Below are 19,251 nucleotides of genomic sequence, written 5' to 3'. Positions count from 1 at the left end.
AGGCTGCCTTCGCCCCCTGCTGCCAGGCACAGCGCCAGTGTGGTTGCTTGGCCTTTTGAGTTCTCCCCAATATGGTGCTTTGCTTTAGTTGACTCATCTCGATGTTTGTCTGCCAGATGAGCAGGCAGCAAAATAATGAGTTCTGGTGGGATTTTATAATCACAATAAAAAGAAGGCCTTGTAGTTTTTCTGAAATAGAACAAGCCTTTGGTTCTTGATCCAGTGTGTTCCATTGTAGAATTGATGAGTTGTGTCTATTTCTGGGGAATGATTTTGGCAAATGTGGAAATTTTGAAAAGAACTGAGATATGATTATTGCAGGTTTCTTGTGCCTTAAGAATCCCTGCACAAACATCAAAACTGCTAAATAATGCCTTTAGATTTAGTGGTATTGGAAAGGGTTTCTTTACAGAATTCACTGCAGAAATTCTCCTTCTTTGTGTGTAGGGACATGGGCTGACCTGTTCTTTCTTTAGTTGTTTAAGGGAGTGTTTATGATTATCTAGCACTGAAAGATGGCAGGAAACATTTCATTTAATAACTGATTGTATACAAATCTGCATCCTGGCCATGAGGGTTTTGCAGGCAAATGGTGAGGTAGAGGTAAGAGAGAAGGGACTTGGACTTCAGCCTCCCTGATTTAGGTTTAAATCACCATCTCCTCACTGTGTGATCGGAAGTAGTTGCATAACTTCTCCTAGCCTGCTTCAGAACTGTCAAATAGGAATGATGCTACTGACCTCTCCATAGACTCGTATGGTGTAAATGGTACGATGCTGCACACAGTGCTGGGCATCATACTGGGCATGTCCTGCCTCACAGATCTGGGGCATTTTCTGATGAGGGCTGCTCTTGTGTTATTAATCCCAGGAAAATAAACTCTGTCACTACATGAAAATGACAATAGCAAAGTCTCTCTCTTTGCTGTCATATAAATGGAAATTTAGATTGTACTTATTACTGAGAGTAGCTGGTTCCAGGCATTTAACACAGATATTGGCCTTAAGTGTCATGACAACTTTACTAAGTAGTTTGTTGTACCCACTTTTTCTGATGCAGAAATTGAGGACCCAGGATTATGTCATAAAATCCACCTTTGGTATTTATACCAAATCACTGTAATTCTGAAATCCAAGCTCTGTGTACTGCAGCATGTACCTTCCTCTAAACAACCCAAGTGATTGAAATTAATTTTCTTCTTTAGTAGAAAATGGCAGGTGACAGCAAGAGAAAGTGAAAGTGAGGAATTGTTTGGAAAGTTAGAAAAAAGTAAGACCTTCCAGATGTGGGAACATATTCTGGCCTCCTGCAGACCTAAAGTTTAGGAATAGTTCTGAGCCATTTATGAACATTTTGTTTTGTGTTACTATTGACTAAGACTTGGAACTTCTTTGTTCCTGGTTAATTTTTTGTTTAAAGCTATTCAAATTTTATGCAGGCTACTCCGAATATATATGTAAGAATAGATTCTTTACAATGTTTGATGCAGTTCCTTAATGAAGCTGTTGCTAAGGAAACCTTGCAAGAGCCTGGTAGATAGGCAGATAGTGATTATAACCTCAGAACTTTGTGTCAATTTAGGCTCAAAACCAGAGGGTGGGGAGACTTGAGAAATGCTCAGGCTGGAACAGTTCAGCCCTGTCTTGCAGCAAGGGTGGCTTCCAGAGATTGCTTTGGGAGAATTTGTGCTTGTCACATAGAAATGGTTAGAAAGGGATAGAGGAAAGTCAAGTTCCTTACTGGAAAAGAGAAAATGGAGAGGGAATGGGGAAGTTTCCCACTGAACAAGTCTGAGGTATGGCATGTGACCTTGTCTTTAGGAGGAGAAACAGATCTGTTTTGAGTGGGAGGTCAAAGCTGTAGAAAAATGAGCAAGGCAGGTAGGCTCATGCTGCCCAGCTGCTCTTTGGATGGAGTGCTCTCTACAAAGCTGTGGGAATTTTTTTTTTTAACTTAATCTCTAAACTGGAGTCTCAGATCTCTACTTGCAGCCCAGGAAAGTGATGAAAAAGGAAGAGGACTGGTGTCACAGGAAAAGCAAGAGACTAGACAATGGGCCATGCGTAGGGTGGTTGTGTATTTAACACAGGGAAGTTACTGCAAAGGCTGCTTAATGATGAGCGATGCTTCAGAATCTCCTCACCTTGTAACACAGCAGCAACTGCTAGATACTTATCTGGTGGGCATTGTGAATCTTGTAGCTCCTGTGTTTTTCTTTTTGCTTTACCTGTTAGGAACCTTGGAGCTGAATCCATATAACCATTAATAATCACGTCCACATCATAGCAAGCATGTTTGTGATGTAACCTTTCCCCAGTTTCATTTAACTACAATCCTCATTTTCTCTTCACCCCAATTTTTATCTTTTTGTTATTGTTGTTAAATTGTGTGTGTTTAAAAATTGACTTTATAACCTTTTTTAGAATGAAGCAAAATGTAAATAAATGCATAAACAGAGCATATCACGGACACTTACTGTGTTTAGAAATTCTAAGCTGTTTACCTTAGGAGTTTAAAGCTGAACTGAATATACATTCATTGTTGGGATCATGTACCTTTACATGGCAAGTCTTGATTCTCATTTTTTTCCCCTTACCTCTGCCCTCCCTTCACCCCCTCCTCCCCTCCCCATCTACAAACACTTTATTTTCATCTTTTCATTCTCTCACATTTTTTTCTTTTCCCTTTTTTAAAGTGATACATTTTTAACAGGAAAGTTTGGTAATGCATGCGGATTTTAGGGCAGGGATTGTATCTTACTCATCTTCATAATCGCTGTGCCAAGCACAGTGCTTGTCAGGGACGAGGCACTTATTAATGTTTGCTGGATGCATGAAGTGGAGTCAGCAATGATGCACGATTCACCCCATTTCGCTCTCAAGTGTTGGCACTGCTTCTCTGAGTGGCAGTGACAGCAGTGACCATTGTTGGATGTGCAGGGCATGTAAGAGCTTTACACCATTTCTGCATTTAACCCTTAACACCCTCCTGTGAGGGATTATTTTTGTTATTTCATATTTGTTATGTATAATACACTTTATTTTTATTTGGAAAGACTTCAGACCTTAAGAAAAGTTTCCAGAATTTTACAGTGAATTACAATGAATGTTTGTGCTCATCACCTAAAGGACAGTATTTGTCATTTTGTGTCTGACTTAGTCACTTAACATAATGTTTTTAAGGTTTATCTGTGTTATTATGTAGATTGGGACTTCATTACTTTTTAGGGTCTGATTATATTCCACCTTGTTTATTATATATATTTTATTTTATATCTATATCTATATCTATCTATCTAACTAACTATCTATCTATCTATCTATCTATCTATATATATATATAAATTATATTGTATTATATTCCACGTTTTGTTTATCCAGTCATCAATTTAGAGACTATGGGTTCTTCCTACCTTTTGGTTACTATGAACAATGCTGCCATGATCATTTTGTACACGTTATGGGAACATTAATTTTCAGTCCTCTTGGGTATATACTTGGGAGTATAATTGCGGAACTGTGAACTCTAGGCTTATCTTAAAACAATTTTTTTTTGTTTGGTTGTTCTTTTGAGACAAGGTCTTGCTATGTAGCTCAGGCTGGCCTTGAACCTACTGTGTAATTCAGGCTAGCCTCGAACTCATCTTAATCCTTCTGCCTCAGCCTTGCCCATATTGGGATTAGAGTCATGTGCCACCATGCCTAGCTCTGCGCTTATCTTTTTGAGGAATTTTCAAACTATTATACAGAGCAGCTGCACCATTTTACATTTTCATCAGCAGTGTTTAAGGATTCCATTGTCTCCACATTCTCATCAACCCTTGTTCATATCTATCTTTTTGTTAGTCATCCTTGTAGTATGAAGTGACATTTCATTTTTTTTTTTTGTTAAATGATTATTGAGTTTATTGGTACAATCTAGATATGCAATACCATTACATTCATTCTTGGGATTCTGTACCTTTACATGATAGGTCTTGATTCTCATTTTTTCCCCTTGTCCCTGCCCTCCCTTCACCCTCTTCTCCGTTCTCCATCTACAAACACTTTGTTTCCATTTTTTCATTTTCTCATATTTTTTCCTCTCCCTTATTACCTTTCTGCCACCCTTCCCACTTTCCCTACACCTTTAACCCTTTACTTCTTATTTCATATTATTAATTATCTCATTAGGATCTTGTGTACTATTATAGTTTTTCACGCCAGAGAAACTGTTTGGTATTTCCGTTAAAGAAATCTCTATATGAACATTAAAATAGGGAATCCTAAAATAAAACTAAAAAGGAAAGTAAAAGAGAAAAGGCAATGATGTAAAATTAAAATATTTCTTAATTCTGAAGATGAAAATAGTCCTTGAACGTATTTAAGTTGCTTCTTGCTCTTGTAGTCTTATATTATTCTCTTTTTTCATTTTTTAGAGAATACTTTATTAGTTTCTGTAATCAAACCCACGTAGATATGACCTTACATACATATATATATATTTTTTTTGTTTTTGTTTTTTTTTTTTTTTGGTACCAGGGATTGAACTCGGGTCCTTGCGCTTGCAAGGCAGGCCACTGAACCCCTGAGCTAAATCCCTGGCCCTGACCTTACATATTTAATACAGTGCATTACCCCTGTAGAAATCAAATTATATATATATGTATATATATATTTATATTTATATAAAAAGACCAATAATAGCAGTATGTTTTGCATCGATAGCAGCAACAGTTTTTCCAGGTTCTGCAGTCATCTGAACAAAATTATGGACATTCAGCACACTCCATTAAAAAAACAAAAACAAAAAAACAAAGAGAAGAATAATACCCAGAAAACAGCAAAGTTCTGTTGCTGTTGTGGTACCTGGCTCCATTTTTTTTTTTTTAGCATCTTAATCATCATCTGGAGAGAAAACATTCTAGAGTAACATCATTAAAAATAGCTCTGATAAAGCACGGTCACTACTACCTATCATAAAGCAGGTACAAGATATTTTACATGCACAGAGGTATGATACAGTACTGTCCTACATCACTAATACTAGAATCAGTTTTGGTTTGAAATTTACTTTGTCTGCAACTAAGATTGCTACCCCTACCTTTTTTCTGGGCTCCTGTCCCATGGAGAATTGTTTCCCATCCCTTCACTTTCAGTCTATGGGCTTCTTTTTGCACTAGGTGTGTTTCTTGTATACAACATATTGTTGGATTTTGCTTCTTATTCCATTCTGCCAGTCTATTTCTCTTGATTTCATTTTGGTTTTGATTTGTGTTTTCTTGATGCCTAATTATGTCAAGCATCTTTTCATGTGTTTATGGCTATTTGTATACCTATTAAAATCCTTTGCCAATATCTGTCTGTCTGTCTCTTCATTTTTGGTGCTGGGCTTGAAATGCAGGGCCTAGAGCTTGCTAAATATGTGTTCTGCTACTGGGCTGTACCCTGAACCCATAAACTCTTTGTCAGTTTTTAAACTGACTTTATTCACTTTTTACTTATTTATTTTATTTATTTAGATTTATGAGCTCTTTGTATATTTTGGATACCAGTTTCTTCTTATTTATACTTTGCAAAGTTTTCTCACTTTGATGTTTTTCACTTTCTTTTAAAAATTAATTTTATTTTTTTAATTTTAAAAATTAATTTAAATTATTATTATTATTATTATTATTATTATTATTATTTTGTTTGTACTGGGGATTGAACTCAGGACCTTGCACTTGTGAGGCAGGCATGGTGCTACAGAGCTAAATTCCTGGCCCTATTGGTACACTTTTGATATACATAATGATCATATACATCATAAGGAATTTGTACCTGTATATAATATATCTTGATTCTTTTTTTCTCATTCTTCTCTTCTCCCTTCAACCTTTTTCCCATCCCCATTTACAGAATCATTGTTTCTATTTTTTTCTTTCTCTTCTCTTTTTTCCCCCCTCCACCTTGTTCCGCTTCCTATTTGAACATTGTCCTTGTACTTCCCAATATCCATCATCCCTTTTGGTCCTTATTTACCCTCTGGATTTCTCACACAAGAGAAACAATGTGATCAAAATGCATTTGCCTAAAAATGTCTCAAGTTTACCCTTCTTTATGGTGGAGTAATACTTCGTTGTATATAAAAACTACATCTTCATTATACATTCATCTGCTGATGGGCCTCTGGGCTATTTCCAAGGTTAGCCTATTGCAAATTGTACTGCTATAAACACGATTGTGCATGTATTGCCATGGTATGAAGCTTTTCACTCTTTTGGGAAGGTAACAGAAGAGGAATAGCTGGGTCAAATGGAACCACTAGTTTTAGATTTTTTTTTAAGGCATCTACACAGATTTCCTTATTGGGTGCACCAATTTACACTCCCACCAACAGTAGAGAAAGATTCCTTTTCCCCCACAACCTCACCAGCATTTGGTATTGGTTGATTTCTTGATGATAGCCATTATTTCTGGAGTGAGATGGAATCTCAGTGTTGTATAATTTGTATTACTCGAATGACCAGTGATGTTGAACATTTTAAAATATATTTATTTGCTGTTTGTACATTGTTATCTGAGAAGTGTCTGTTCGATTTAGATGCCCATTCCCCCCCCCATTAAGTTTATTGGTACATTTAAAGCAAACAATACAGTTATATTTATTATTGGGATCTTTTACCTTTACACGATATATCTTGGTTCTTATTTTTTCACCATACCCCTGCCCTCCCTTCAGCCCCTTCACTCTTCCCTATTTACCAAGACTTTGTTTCCGTTTTTTTCCTTTTTTCACAGTTTTTCTTTTCCCTAATTTCCTTTCCTCTCACCTTCCCATTTCCCCTGTAGCCATTTTCTTCCTATTTAGATGCCCATTTTTGGATTGGGTCTTTAAATTTGGAGGGCCTGTTCTTTTTTTTTGACTTCTTTGTATATTCTAGATATTTGTTCTTTGTCTGTGGAATGAATAGCTGGTAAAATTTTTTTCTCATTCTGTGGATTGTCTCTTCACTCTGTTGGTGGTTTCTTTTGCTGTGTAAAAGCTTGTTAGTGTGATATGATCCCAGTTGTTGATTCTTTGTAATATTTCCTGAGCCATCAGGGTTTTGTTCATAAAGTCTTTGCCTGCACCTATGTCTTCCAGAGTTTCGCTTATTCTATCTTGTAGCAGACTCAGTTTTTTTTTTTAATATTTAGATCTTTGATCCGTTTTGATGTTAGTGAATGGTTAGATATATGAGTGTGGGTTTAATTGTTGGCATATGGAAAGCCAGTTTTCCTAGTACCCTTTATTAAAGAGGCTTTCTTTCAGTGAAAGTGTTTTGCTGCTTTGTTGAAGAGAAGGTGGCAGAGTCCATTTGGAGTTGTTTCTGCATCTTCTAGTCTGTTTTCATGATCCTTGGGTCTATTGCTTTTTTTTGGGGGGGTATCACAGCTTTATAGTATAATTTCAAGTCAGAAATTGTCATACATCCCACCTTGCTTTTGTTATTCAAGAATTCCTTTTGCTCTTCTAGGCCTCTTCTGGTTCCAAATGAAGTATAGGATTGTTTTCTCTAGTTCTGAGATAGGCTATGGTATTTTGATTGGGATTGCATTAAATCTGCATAACCAATTTGAAAGTATGGCCATTTTCACTATATTGGTTCTTCCTGCCCAACAGTAAGTGATATCTTTCCATTTTCTGATATCCCGTTCTATCTCTTTTTTCAGAGTACTCTATTTTTCAGTATAAAGTTCTTTTCCTTCTTTCCTTAGATTACTTCCTAATATTTCATTTTTCTTGAGGTTAGTGTAAAAGATGTTTTTCCCCAATTTTTTTTCTCTCAATGAGTTTGCTATTCATGTACAGGAATGCAATTGATTTTTGAGTGTTGACTTTATATCCTGCTACACTAATAAATTTGGTTATTAATTCCAGGAGTCTTTAGTGGTATTTTTGGGATCTTCTATGTAGAGTATCATGTCATCCGCAAATAATGATAACTTAATTTCTTTCCTTTTCTTTTTTTTTTTTTTTTTTTTTTTTTTTTTGGTACCAGAGATTGAACTCAGGTCCTTGTGAGGCAGGCGGCAGAACCACTGAGCTAAATCCCTGGCCCTTAACTTCTTTTCTTATCCTTATTCCTTTTATTTTTTTTCTCTTGCCTAATTTCTTTGGCTAATGTCTGCAGAATTATATTGAATGGGAATGATGATAGTTGGTGTCCTTGTCTTTTTCATGATTTTGGAGTGAAAGCTTTTGATTTTTGTCTATTTAGTATGAGGTTGACTGTTGTTTTGTCATACCTGGCTTTTATCAGATTGAGATAAAGAACTTCTGTTCTAATTTTCCTTAGGGTTTTTGTCATAATTGACTGTTGGACTTTGTAAAATGCATTTTCTATTTCTATTAAGAAGATGATGTGGTTTTTGTCCTTGGTTCTGTTAATGTGGTATAGTACACTTACTGATTTGTGTATGTTGAACCATCCTTGCATCCCTGGGATGAATCCTACTTGGTTGTGGTGTACAGTCTTATTTTTTTTTTAGTACAGGGGATTGAACTTGGGACCTTGAGCTTGCAAGGCAGGTAGTGGCACCACTGAGATAAATCCCTATTCTCAAGTCTTCTTGATAATTTACTGTATCCTGTTTGCTAGTGTCTCATTGAGGATTTTTGCATCTGTGTTCATTAAGGAGATTGACCTATAGTTCTCTTTTTTGGTTGGATTCTTCTCTGGTTTTGGTTTCAGGATGGTGCTTGATTCTGGGAATGAGTTTTGGAATATTGCTTCCCTTTCAATTTCATTAAAGAGATTGAGCAGTAGTAACCTGAGGTCTTCTCTAAAGTTCTTGTAGAATTCAGTGATTCCATTAGGACTTTTGCTTTTCTTTGTTGGTTATTAAAATTGCTTCTTCAATTTCATTGACTAATATGGGTTATTTAGAATTTTTATATCATTGGTTCAGCTTTGTTAATTTGTATGTATCTAGGAATCTGTCCATTCTGTGTTTTCCATCTTATTAGAATACAGTTTCTAGATGTAGGTAATGGTAATTTTCTGGATTTCTGCAGGATCCATTGAGATTTTACCCTTTTCATTCCTGATTGGATTTGAGTCTTTTTTATTTTCAATAAAGTTGGCTAAGGGTTTGTCAATTTTATTTAATCTTTCAAAGAACCAACTCTTTAATTCATTGGTCCTTTGTTTTGTTTTCTTAGTTTCAATTGATTGCATTAATTTCTGATCTGATCTTTATAATTTTCTCCCTCATATGTGCTTTGGGTTTAACTTGCTTTTCTTTTTCTAGAAGCTCAAGGTTCAATATTATGTTATTTGAACTTGCTCTGTTTTTCTGATGTGGGAATTGACTGCTATAAATTTCCCTCTCCAGACTGCTTTCATTGTGTCCTATTGGTTCTAGTATGTCATATTAGTATTAATGTTTAATTGTAGAAACTGTCTAATGTCTTCTTTAATTTCATCTGTGACCCAATGGTTGTTCAAGAGGGTGTTTTTTTTTTTTTTCTCATTGAGTTTATTGGTACATTTTAGGTATACACAGTTACATTCATCATTGGGCTCTTGTACCTTTACATGACAGGTCTTGGTTCTCATTTTTTCCCCATACCCCTGCCCTCCCTTCACCCTCAGGTGGGTGTTTTTAATTTTTATGTGTTTGTGTAGTTTTTGTGGTTTCTTTTGCCATTGATTTCCAGTTTCACCTTACCATGATCTGATAATATGCATGGGATAATTTCAATTCCTTTATGTTTACTTAAGCATGTTCTATGAACTAGTATGTGGTCCAGTTTGGAAAAAGTCTCATTTGCAGGTGAGAAGAATGTGTATTATCATGTTTTGGAGCCGAACTCTGTATATATCTAATGATACATTAGTTCAAAGGTTTGGTTCAGTTCTGATATACCTTTGTTATTTTTTGTCTAGTTCATCTGTCTCTTTGTGATAATGGGGTATTGAGGTTCTCTATTACAAATGTATTAGTGTTTATCTGATTTCTTTATACCCAGTAATGTTTGTTTTATATAGTTAGGTGTGCTGATACTTGGTGCTTATATGTTTATGATTGTTATCTCTTCCTCTTGGATTGTTCCCTTAACAAGTATGTAGTGAGTGACCCTCTTTGTCTCTTATGATTAGTCTTGACTTGAAATCCACTTTGAGTGCAAATAATACCTACCCTTGCTTTTTTTTCTCATTTCCTATAGCATGAAGTATTGTTTTCCATCCTTTGACACTCAGTTTGTGAGTTTCTCTTTGAGTTAAATGTGTTTCCTGTGTGAAGCAAATTGTTGGATCTTTTTTCTTGATTCATTCTGCCAGTCTATTTCTTTTCTTTTTTTTTTGGTACTGGGGATCAAACTCGGGTTCTTGTGCTTGTGAGGCAGGCCACCGAACCACTGAGCTAAATCCCCGGCCAGTCTATTTCTTTTGATTGCTGAATTGAGACCATTTACATTGATGGTTATAGTGATATGTATTGATTTATCCTTGTCTTATTTATTTTCCCGTTGTTGGTTCCTTTTTTCTCCTCTCTGTTTAATTGCTTGCCTTGCCTGGTAGAGTCATTCAATTGGAATTCTTGGAATTGTTGTCTCTTTCTAGAATATCCTTCAGAACTTTTTTGAGTATCTAATGTGGATGAAGTCCAATTTACGTATGTTTTCATTTATCAAATGTGCTTTTGCTGTTATATATGAGAAACCATTTCCAAGGCCATAAAATTTAGTATGTAGTTGCAATTTTATAGTTTTAGTTTTGTGTTTGAGAAGTTTTTTTGTTTATCATGTAAAGTAGGTATCCAAAAGAACTTCATTCTTTTGCATATAAGTATCCAGTTGTCCCAGTATCTTTTGTTAAAAAGACTGTTCTTTCCCCATTGAATGGTCTTTATACATTCATGGAAAATCAGTAGACTATAAATGTAAGTTCTTTTTATTCTGAGCTTTTCATTCTATTCCATTGATGCATGTATCTATATTTATACCATGTTGTCTTAGTTGTTGTAGCTTTGTAATAAGTTTTGAAGTTGGAAAGTTTGTCTTTTTCAAGTTTGTTCTTCTTTTCTGAAATTGTTCTGGCTATTCAGGATCTTTTTTGTACATCCTGAGAACAAGGAAACCAGGCAATGGCCACAGCTACCTCTGGGTATAGCACACAAGTTACACAAAGTATCCCAAAATATACATTATTTGGAATGCTTTTTCTTTCCACTTAAACAGAGAATATTTTTAATAAAAAGCAAATAGATCCTAGGAGGCTGAGGCAGGAGGAGTGTGAATTCAAAACCTGTCAGGGCTATAGAGACCCAGTCTTACAAAAGACAGAAGGAAAGATAGTTGGAAAGAGATAAAACATATGGGAAGAGAGCAAGAAAGAGAAATAAAAGAAAAGAAAAAGAAGAAGAAAAAAAGAAAAACAGAAAAGAAAGAAACATCTCAGTACCAAGAATACTGGGTATTTACAAAACTCCTCCTGCCTAACACTTGGCCAGGTGCTGAGTCTCCCTAGACTAGCTGGTCTAGGAGTACAAGTTTCCCTAGGTCATCCGTTTGCCATCTGTTTTCTTTCCTGGCACTGAGGCTATAGCAGGGAGATGCTTCATAGGCTCATCTGTCTCTTCTACTACCTTATGAACTGTTAACCAGTTCCTTCTTTTTCTTTCTTTTTTCCCCTTCATACTGGGGATTGAACTCAGAACCTTGTGCTTGCCAGGTGGGTGCAGCACTGCTGAGTTACATTCCTAGCTCTGTGAACCGATCCTTATTTAACTTCTTTTTCTTTCTTCCTTTTGAATGTTTAAAACTGAAAATGGATTCCCTTTCCACAGATGTCTTTTAAAGGAATATCCTTGGAACATGCCTGTTCCCCTGCCCTGGAAGGTAAAGAAATTTATGTCTTTCCCAAACTTTTTTTGGACAGATATAAATAGCATAGTTTTGAAAATATATTTTCTCTCTATAAGATTATGACTGGAAATAATTGTGAAGAGAAACATATGTGTTTCCAGTAATGGAGAATGTTTGGTCTCCAGTTTTTCTTTCTTCTCTGTCAATAGTTGGCACTTGTGTGCTGTCACTGGCTGTCCCAAAGCCTCTATCACTGCTTTGCTTTTCAGATTCCATGAGTTCCCATGTTTTCAAAGGTTGATGGGAATTGGGACATTTTCTAGAGTACCCTTGACTGGCAAATTTGATTAGAACTTGTGATTCAATGGTTTTAACTAACAATAATATTTTCCTATTTCTTGAACACTCATTGAGAGTGTTAGGCCTTTGATAAATGTCCACTTTATTTCATTAAGTTTTTCCAATAATTAGAATTAGATTTCATTATCCCTTATTGTAGGTCAGCAGAGTGTTAGAGCTCATGATATACAGAGTTGCGGGGGGACTCAGGCCTTTCTGACTCTGTTCTCTTCCTTGCTGCCCATCCTGCCAGAGGGCCAGCACACTGGGCCTGTGTCTTGAGTCTCCTGCCACTTACTTTCTTACTAGTAGAATAAAGTGGCTATAAACTTACTTTTAAGTTGGAAATGGGATCATGAATTAATATTGGAATTTCCCAGTGAGCCTATTCTGTGAATAAAGCCTGTCATCTTGAGAAGCCTTTGAGCTACTTCATTTGGAACTTCATATAAACATCTGGGTCCTGAATTCAGACATCGTGACTATGTAGCCCGTTGAAAAATTAGAACAGAGATGTGCTGATTAATGCTCCCTAAAAGAGCAGCAGGTCAGAAATGAGTTTGGGGATTTGTTTTCATCTCAAGATTTCATAAGGATCCTGGCCCAATATTTTGCTGGGACCATTTTTTATTCCCCCGGATCTTTGTGCTGTTATTTGCCCATGCCTATAGAGTATAGCTTTGCCCTGAGGCTCATAGGGCTGGAGCTAACAAGAAACTTCCTAGTCAAGTGGCTGCCTCACGTCAGAAAGCGATTATGCCCAAGCTTTCTCCACTAGAGATCTCTTTCAGGGTTTGAAGTGATTTCAGTTCCAGTTGTAATGTAGTGTTTATCGTTTGTTATCTTATTATAAATCTTTCATCTTAAATACCTTCCATGAAAGAACATATGGGAACTGTGGTGGACAAGGGGCCAAGAATGGTGATCCTGTCTGGGTGATCTGAGCTCATTGTTTAGTCTGCCCCAACATCCCTTATCCTGTTGGATACACAGAGGTACAGATGAGAATCTAGAAGTTTCCATGTTTTAAGTATTCACACCTCCCTCCCCGTCTAGACCCCCTCAGTCCTGGGCCACTGCTGACATCCCCTGCATAGTAATCTTTCCAAAGCAAGGGGTATGAGTGCTGGAGGTATGGGATGGCTGTGTCCATGTGGATTTGAGTGTCTATGGACTATAGACCTGAATGTAAAGCTTCTGGAAGAAAATATAGCAAAATGTCTTTATGATCTTGGGCAAAGGTTTCTTAGATAAAGACATGGGAAGTACTAACTATAAGAGAAATAATAACTTGAGCTATATCATAATGAAATGTTTCTGCTTATCAAGACTTCCTTAGGAGAGCAAAGTGGCAACAGGCCAGGAAAAAATATTCACACAACATATATGACTAAGGACTCACATTAGAAGATAAAGGAACTACTGCAACTCAGTAATAAGACAATCTAATTTTAAAAACTGTCAGAAGATTTAAAAAAGCATTTCACGAAGGAAGATAAACAAATGGCCAGTAATCATATGGAAAAATGTTCAATATTGTAGTTATTAAGGAAATGCAAATTAAAGCCAGTCAGAATGGCTAAAATTAAGAAGACCAATAACATCAAATGTCGGTGCATGTGAAACAGTGACAGTACACATGCATCACCTGTGTGAGTATGAAATGAGGGTACTGCTTTTGAAAGGTCTGTTGGTTCTGAGGTGGGAGGGTAACACGGACACGAATAATGCAAGAGAGAGGGAGGACATGGAGTCTGGATGGTTAGCAGAATTGTAGAAAGACGTAGCAGCTTATAGCCAAAAGGCATACACAGGCTTCCAGGAGAGGGAAGCATGAAGTAGAGTCTCTGAAGGAGAGGTGGACTGTGGGATGATAAGAGGGGGATCTGGAACAGAGAGAGAGGCAGGGAGACCCAAGCAGCCTGTGTCCCAGAGCTGGCTGAGTCTTTGTTGTTCAGAGTTGAGCCTGCCCTCCCCACCTTTATTTTGTGTTGTGATACATTTCATGGTGGGTAGGGCAGTTGCTATGTTTCTTTAACTTGCTGATTTATTGTCATCGTCTCCCGTGATTCAAAGTGCAGAAGCCTCTAAGGGAGGGGCCTTTGTTTTTCTCACTGCTGTACCCTCAGCCAGCACAGTGTCTGACACAGAGTGGGCATACACTAAACTCAGGTTGGCAGAGTGGGGAAGTACAGGAGTGAAGTAGTTCTGTTTGAGTACAAGAAGGCAGAGGACCTGGTGGTACAGTTGGGGCATTCTCTGAGGCATCTGAACTGCTGTACCCTCCTGTCTGGACAGTCATCTTTCTTTAGATGATGTCATGAAGGGTTTTCTTGGTAGTGCAGGGTTCCTGAGCAGTTTTGAAATGGGGCTTGTCTTAGCCCTTGCAGGCTGCTGTGACAGAGTACTTCAGCCTGGGGTCTTATACTCAGACATTGATGTCTCCTAGATCTGTAGACTGTCAGTCTCAGACCAACGTGCTGGCAGATTTGGTGTCTAGAAAAGGCTTCCTGCAGGTTCCCAGATGTGCAGGATCTCTCTGAGACATAGCTTATTTTATTTTTTAAAAGGTAGCAAGGCTTTACGTTGATTAGATGCAGTAAATGTAGGAGAAGAAATGTACTCTATAGTGTGAGTGAAGATCAATTAAAGTAGGAAAAGAATGCTCCATACAGTAAGAGCAGGCCAGTGAAAAGGCTCACAGCCTGGGACCTGTTTTATAGGGACACTAGTCCCATTCATGAGGCCTTCAATCTCATTACCTAATCACCTCCCAAAGGCCCCACATCTTAATAATTGCATCTTTTGGGTTAGGATTTCAGCACACGATTTTAGTATATGTGCTGCCGAAGCAAGCACATCAGCACATGATTTTAGAGGGGCACGCATATTAGCAAGGGTGGTGTCTGTGAGCTGTATGCTAGGAAGTGTGTGAATAGAAGAAAGGCAGAGGAGGTAGTGGGAAGGCCCCTTGATCCACCTTCTGGATAAGAGGTGAAGGGGCCAAGCAAGAGCTGTGGGTGTTGGGGATGGAATGGTAGGGAGAGATTAAGAGCTCAAGTTGGCAGGGCATTCCATATGGCTGTGTCCCCACAGAAGTATCTGGAAACAAAGTCATTGTTAAGGTTGGGGCCAGGAAGAACTTTCCCTTAGGCAGTGTTACCTCTAGCTGTGATAGATTCTGCCTGCCTTCCTCTCAGGATAGCAATAGGGTGAGGGTGGGCAGTGAGCAGAACTTGACCCAAAAGTCAAGTCTTGTCTCTGATGCTTCTAGGCTGTGTGACTTTGTGCAGGTTATTAATGCCTTTCTGAGCTTCAATTGTCCTTATCTATGAACTGGAATAATTATAGCTCATGGGGTTGCTGTATTGATCCAATAAAGTATGTTAAATTTGCTGGGATAGTAGGTGCTAAGAAACAGAAGGTTTTATTAATACACCACAGCATTGTTGGGAGAATCATGTTAGGTCTTGGATGAAAGAAACTTGCTGTAAGCCATGAAGTCTCAAGTGTAAAATAGGTGCTATAATTAAGTATTCATTTCCTAGTCACATGACTGTTTGTACTGTGTTCTGAGAACTTTTGTGTTGGATGAAAGTCCCTGCCAAAATGCTATTATCTGGATGGACTCTTGCTCTTTATCTTTCCTTTTATAAAGGATGTCTTCTTATATAATTTGTAGTAAACAACTTCATGCCAGAGAATCTGGCCCTTTTTAGCAAAATGCCAGGATGTACTTGAAGCCATGGGCTCACAGAACGTTTCAGGGCATTCACATGGCCCCTAGAGCTTTCTCAGTAGTGTCATCACTGTGATGGTGACCAGGCTCTCCCTTTTCTGAGTATCCCCGTGGGTCTTTGTTTCATAAAAATATGTTTTATGCATGTTTCTGTTTTCTTTCAAAGTTTCTTTCAAAAGTTATGTGACCAAGAAATGTTACATATATGTATGAAAACACCACAGTGAAACTTCTTCTATGTAATAAATACACATTAACTTAAAAAACCAAAACTTTTGTGCTTTCTTCCCATGCTTCAGCTTTCTGAGGAAGAAAAGATCCAGCGCTACAGCATCCTATCTGAGCTCTACGAGCTGATCGGATTCCATCGCAAATCAGCATTCTTCAAGCGTGTGGCGGCCATGCAGTGCGTGGCTCCAAGCATTGCGGAGCCTGGCTGGAGGGCCTGCTACAAACTCCTCCTAGAGACATTGCCCGGCTATAGTTTGTCACTGGACCCAAAGGACTTTAACAAAGGTACTGGATGTCCAGGTGCTGGAACTGAAATATTGCTTTATTTTCATTAATCCTGTGTATTTGAGCATCTGCTCCCTGTGGTGGACTTGGTGATTGGTGCTGGTGGCTCAAAGAGGACCAAAACCCTGCCCCATATTGGGTACTTGCATCAGTATAATTATAATGGAAAAGTAGTGGAACTCTGAGTTGGGGCATATATATGTATATATATATGAGCTCACATTTTTGAATCTCAGTGTGAGTCAGAAATCACCCTTGAGGGCCTGGGATTTAGCTCAGTGGAACTGTGCCTGACTGGCAAGTGCAGGTCCTCAGTTCCATCCCCCATATAGAAAAAAGAAATCACCCTTGAGCTCATTGGCATGGTGCATCATCCACAAAACACTTGAAGTACCTAATGAATTTTACTTAGGAAATTTAGTTAAATGAGCAAAAGAATCAATGTGTTTTACTTGGGTACATGTGTATCCACATAGCTATGCATTTGGTGATACATTCTTAATGTGCAATAAGCATATACTGTAAGGTAATGCATATAAAAACTAACGTTGTAACTCAACAGGTATACACAAATATGAAAGCCACTGCTAGGCAGTCTGGTTGTCAAGAGAAAGAACCTTCTTTTGATTATTGGTTATTATTTTAGGTAGGGAATTTGTAGCACTTTATACCAGTTCAAATCCAGAATGAGTTTAGGGAATGGCTTCTGGAGAGGAAAGAGCTGAGATGTTCTCTAACTCATTGTCTGACCAGGGCACAGATGGGTCCCCAGCATCTTTTCATGTGGACATGCATGTCAGACACAAGGCCTGTGCAGCCTGGAGAAGCTCATGGCTGAATGGTGAATTCAGGTCTGCTTTTCAATAATTTTGATTATTAGGGCTGTTCCCCAACTTGAATTGGAAAAAAATCACATTCTGCCTTAATTTATCCTGCTGGAGTATCTTCAGACTTCTCTCTGTGCATCTCCAGTTCTGGTGGTCCTCAGAAGTTGCCCTCCCTAGACCCTTTACCACCCTCACCATGTGCTCAGAGCAGTGCTTTGCCTGGGTGGATTCTGTTTCTATGAGACCAGACTCTCTGGTGGATCTGGTCAACCCAGAGCAGAGGTCAGCACACCTTATGGTGAAGGGTTAGATGGCTTTCTGTCATGTGGTCTCTGTGGCTCTGCAGTTGTGTTGTGAAAGTAGCCACAGGTGGTATGTAATCCAGTATTACTTTATTTGCCAGAAGACATGGTGGGTCAGATTCAGCATGAAGACTGTAGTCGGCCAAACCCTAGCGGAAAACACAGTGATATCTAAAATCTGTTTTTTGTTGTTATGGTCAAAATTTTCCTAAGATATTTTGTAAAGGCTTTGAGAAGGGTGCACTGGGTTTTTTTCCATTAAGTTTATTGGTACATTTAAAGCAAACAATACAGTTACATTTATCATTGGGATCTTGTACCTTTACACGATATATCTTGGTTCTTGTTTTTTCCCCCATACCCCTGCCCTCCCTTTGCCCCCTTCACCCTTCCCTATTTACCAAGACTTTGTTTCCATTTTTTCCTTTTTTCACAGTTTTTCTTTTCCCTTATTTCCTTTCCCTTCCCCTTCCTACTTCCCCTTTAGCCATTTTCTTCCTATTTCACACTCCCAATCATACCATTTGAACCTTATTTGCACTTTTAGTTTTTCACACCAGAGAATTTACTCAAATGTGTCCTATTTATTTCACTTAAGAGTATAGCCTCAAGACGGGTGGCTCATGCCTGTAATCCCAGCACTCTGTATATCTCGGGAGGCTGAGGCAGGAAGATCACTGTGAGTTCGAGACTAGCCTGGGCTACATAATGAGTTCCAGGTCAGTCTCAACTACACAGTGAGACCCTGTCTCAAAAAAAAAAAAAAAAAGATAGAAAAAGAGTATAGCCTCAATGTGCATCCATTTAGCTATAAATATGTCTAGTTTATTATTCTTTATGGCTGAATAGTATTCCATTTTATAAAAAACCCATGTCTTCTTTATCCAGTCTCCAGTCAATGGGCATTTGGGTTGTTTCCAAATTTTAGCTATTACGAACTATGCCGCTATAAACATGGGTATACATATATCACTGGTATGATTCTTTTAATTCTTTTGGAAAGATACCCAGCAGTGGGATAGCTGGGTCAAATGGAATGTCTAATCCTAGTTCTTTGAGTTATATCCATGTTGATTTCCACAGTGATTACACCAGTCTGCACTCCCACCATGGAGAAGGGTTCCTTTTTCTCCACAGCCCCGCCAGCACTTGTTATTGGTTGGTTTCTTGATAGCAGCCATTCTTTCTGGGGTGAGGTAGAATCTCAGTATTGTTTCCATCTGCATCTCTCAAATGACCAGTGATGTTGAAGATTTTTTCATATAATTATTTGCTGCTTTTACTTCCTTGTCTGAGAAATATCTGTTTATTTCAGATGCCCATTTTTGAATCCGGTCTTGTATTTGGGGAGTTTAATTTTTTTTAGTTCTTTGTATATTCTAGATAGTAAGTAGTGTGTTGTCAGGGGAGTAGCTGGTAAAATTATTTCCCCGCATTGCAGGTTGTCTCTTAGCTCTATTGGTGATTTCTCTTGCACTGCAAAAACTTTTTTTTTTCTTTTTATTGAGTTTATTGGTACAATCTAGGCATACAATACAATTACATTCATCATTGGGATTCTGTACCTTTACATAATACGTCTTGATTCTCATTTTTTCCCCTTGTCCCTGCCCTCCCTTCACCCCCTCCTCCCCTCTCCATTTACAAATACTTTATTTCCATTTTTTTCAGTTTCTCATATTTTTCTCCTCTCCCTTATTACCTTTCCCCC

The 19,251-nt window shown here is 38.0% G+C and overlaps 1 protein-coding gene across 11 annotated transcripts in view; it reads left to right on the top strand.

The window, feature by feature from the left end:
• The window catches only part of Trappc9 (trafficking protein particle complex 9), a 682,458-nt gene that overhangs the window by 52,386 nt on the left and 610,821 nt on the right, over positions 1–19,251 (top strand). For all 11 annotated transcript variants that reach the window (XR_004516032.1, XR_004516033.1, XM_033760864.1 and 8 more), the window contains one exon: positions 16,195–16,411. Coding sequence is in view for 9 of the 11 variants with exons in the window: in XM_033760864.1 (XP_033616755.1) it covers positions 16,195–16,411 (217 nt within the window). In the remaining 2 variants the exon portion in view is untranslated. The remainder of the gene's footprint in view (positions 1–16,194; positions 16,412–19,251) is intronic.

This window comes from Fukomys damarensis, unplaced genomic scaffold, assembly GCF_012274545.1.
Source record: "Fukomys damarensis isolate Sample0158 unplaced genomic scaffold, DMR_v1.0_HiC HiC_scaffold_5, whole genome shotgun sequence".
Classification (NCBI taxonomy): domain Eukaryota; kingdom Metazoa; phylum Chordata; class Mammalia; order Rodentia; family Bathyergidae; genus Fukomys; species Fukomys damarensis.
This window is presented reverse-complemented; position numbering and strand designations above follow the sequence as displayed.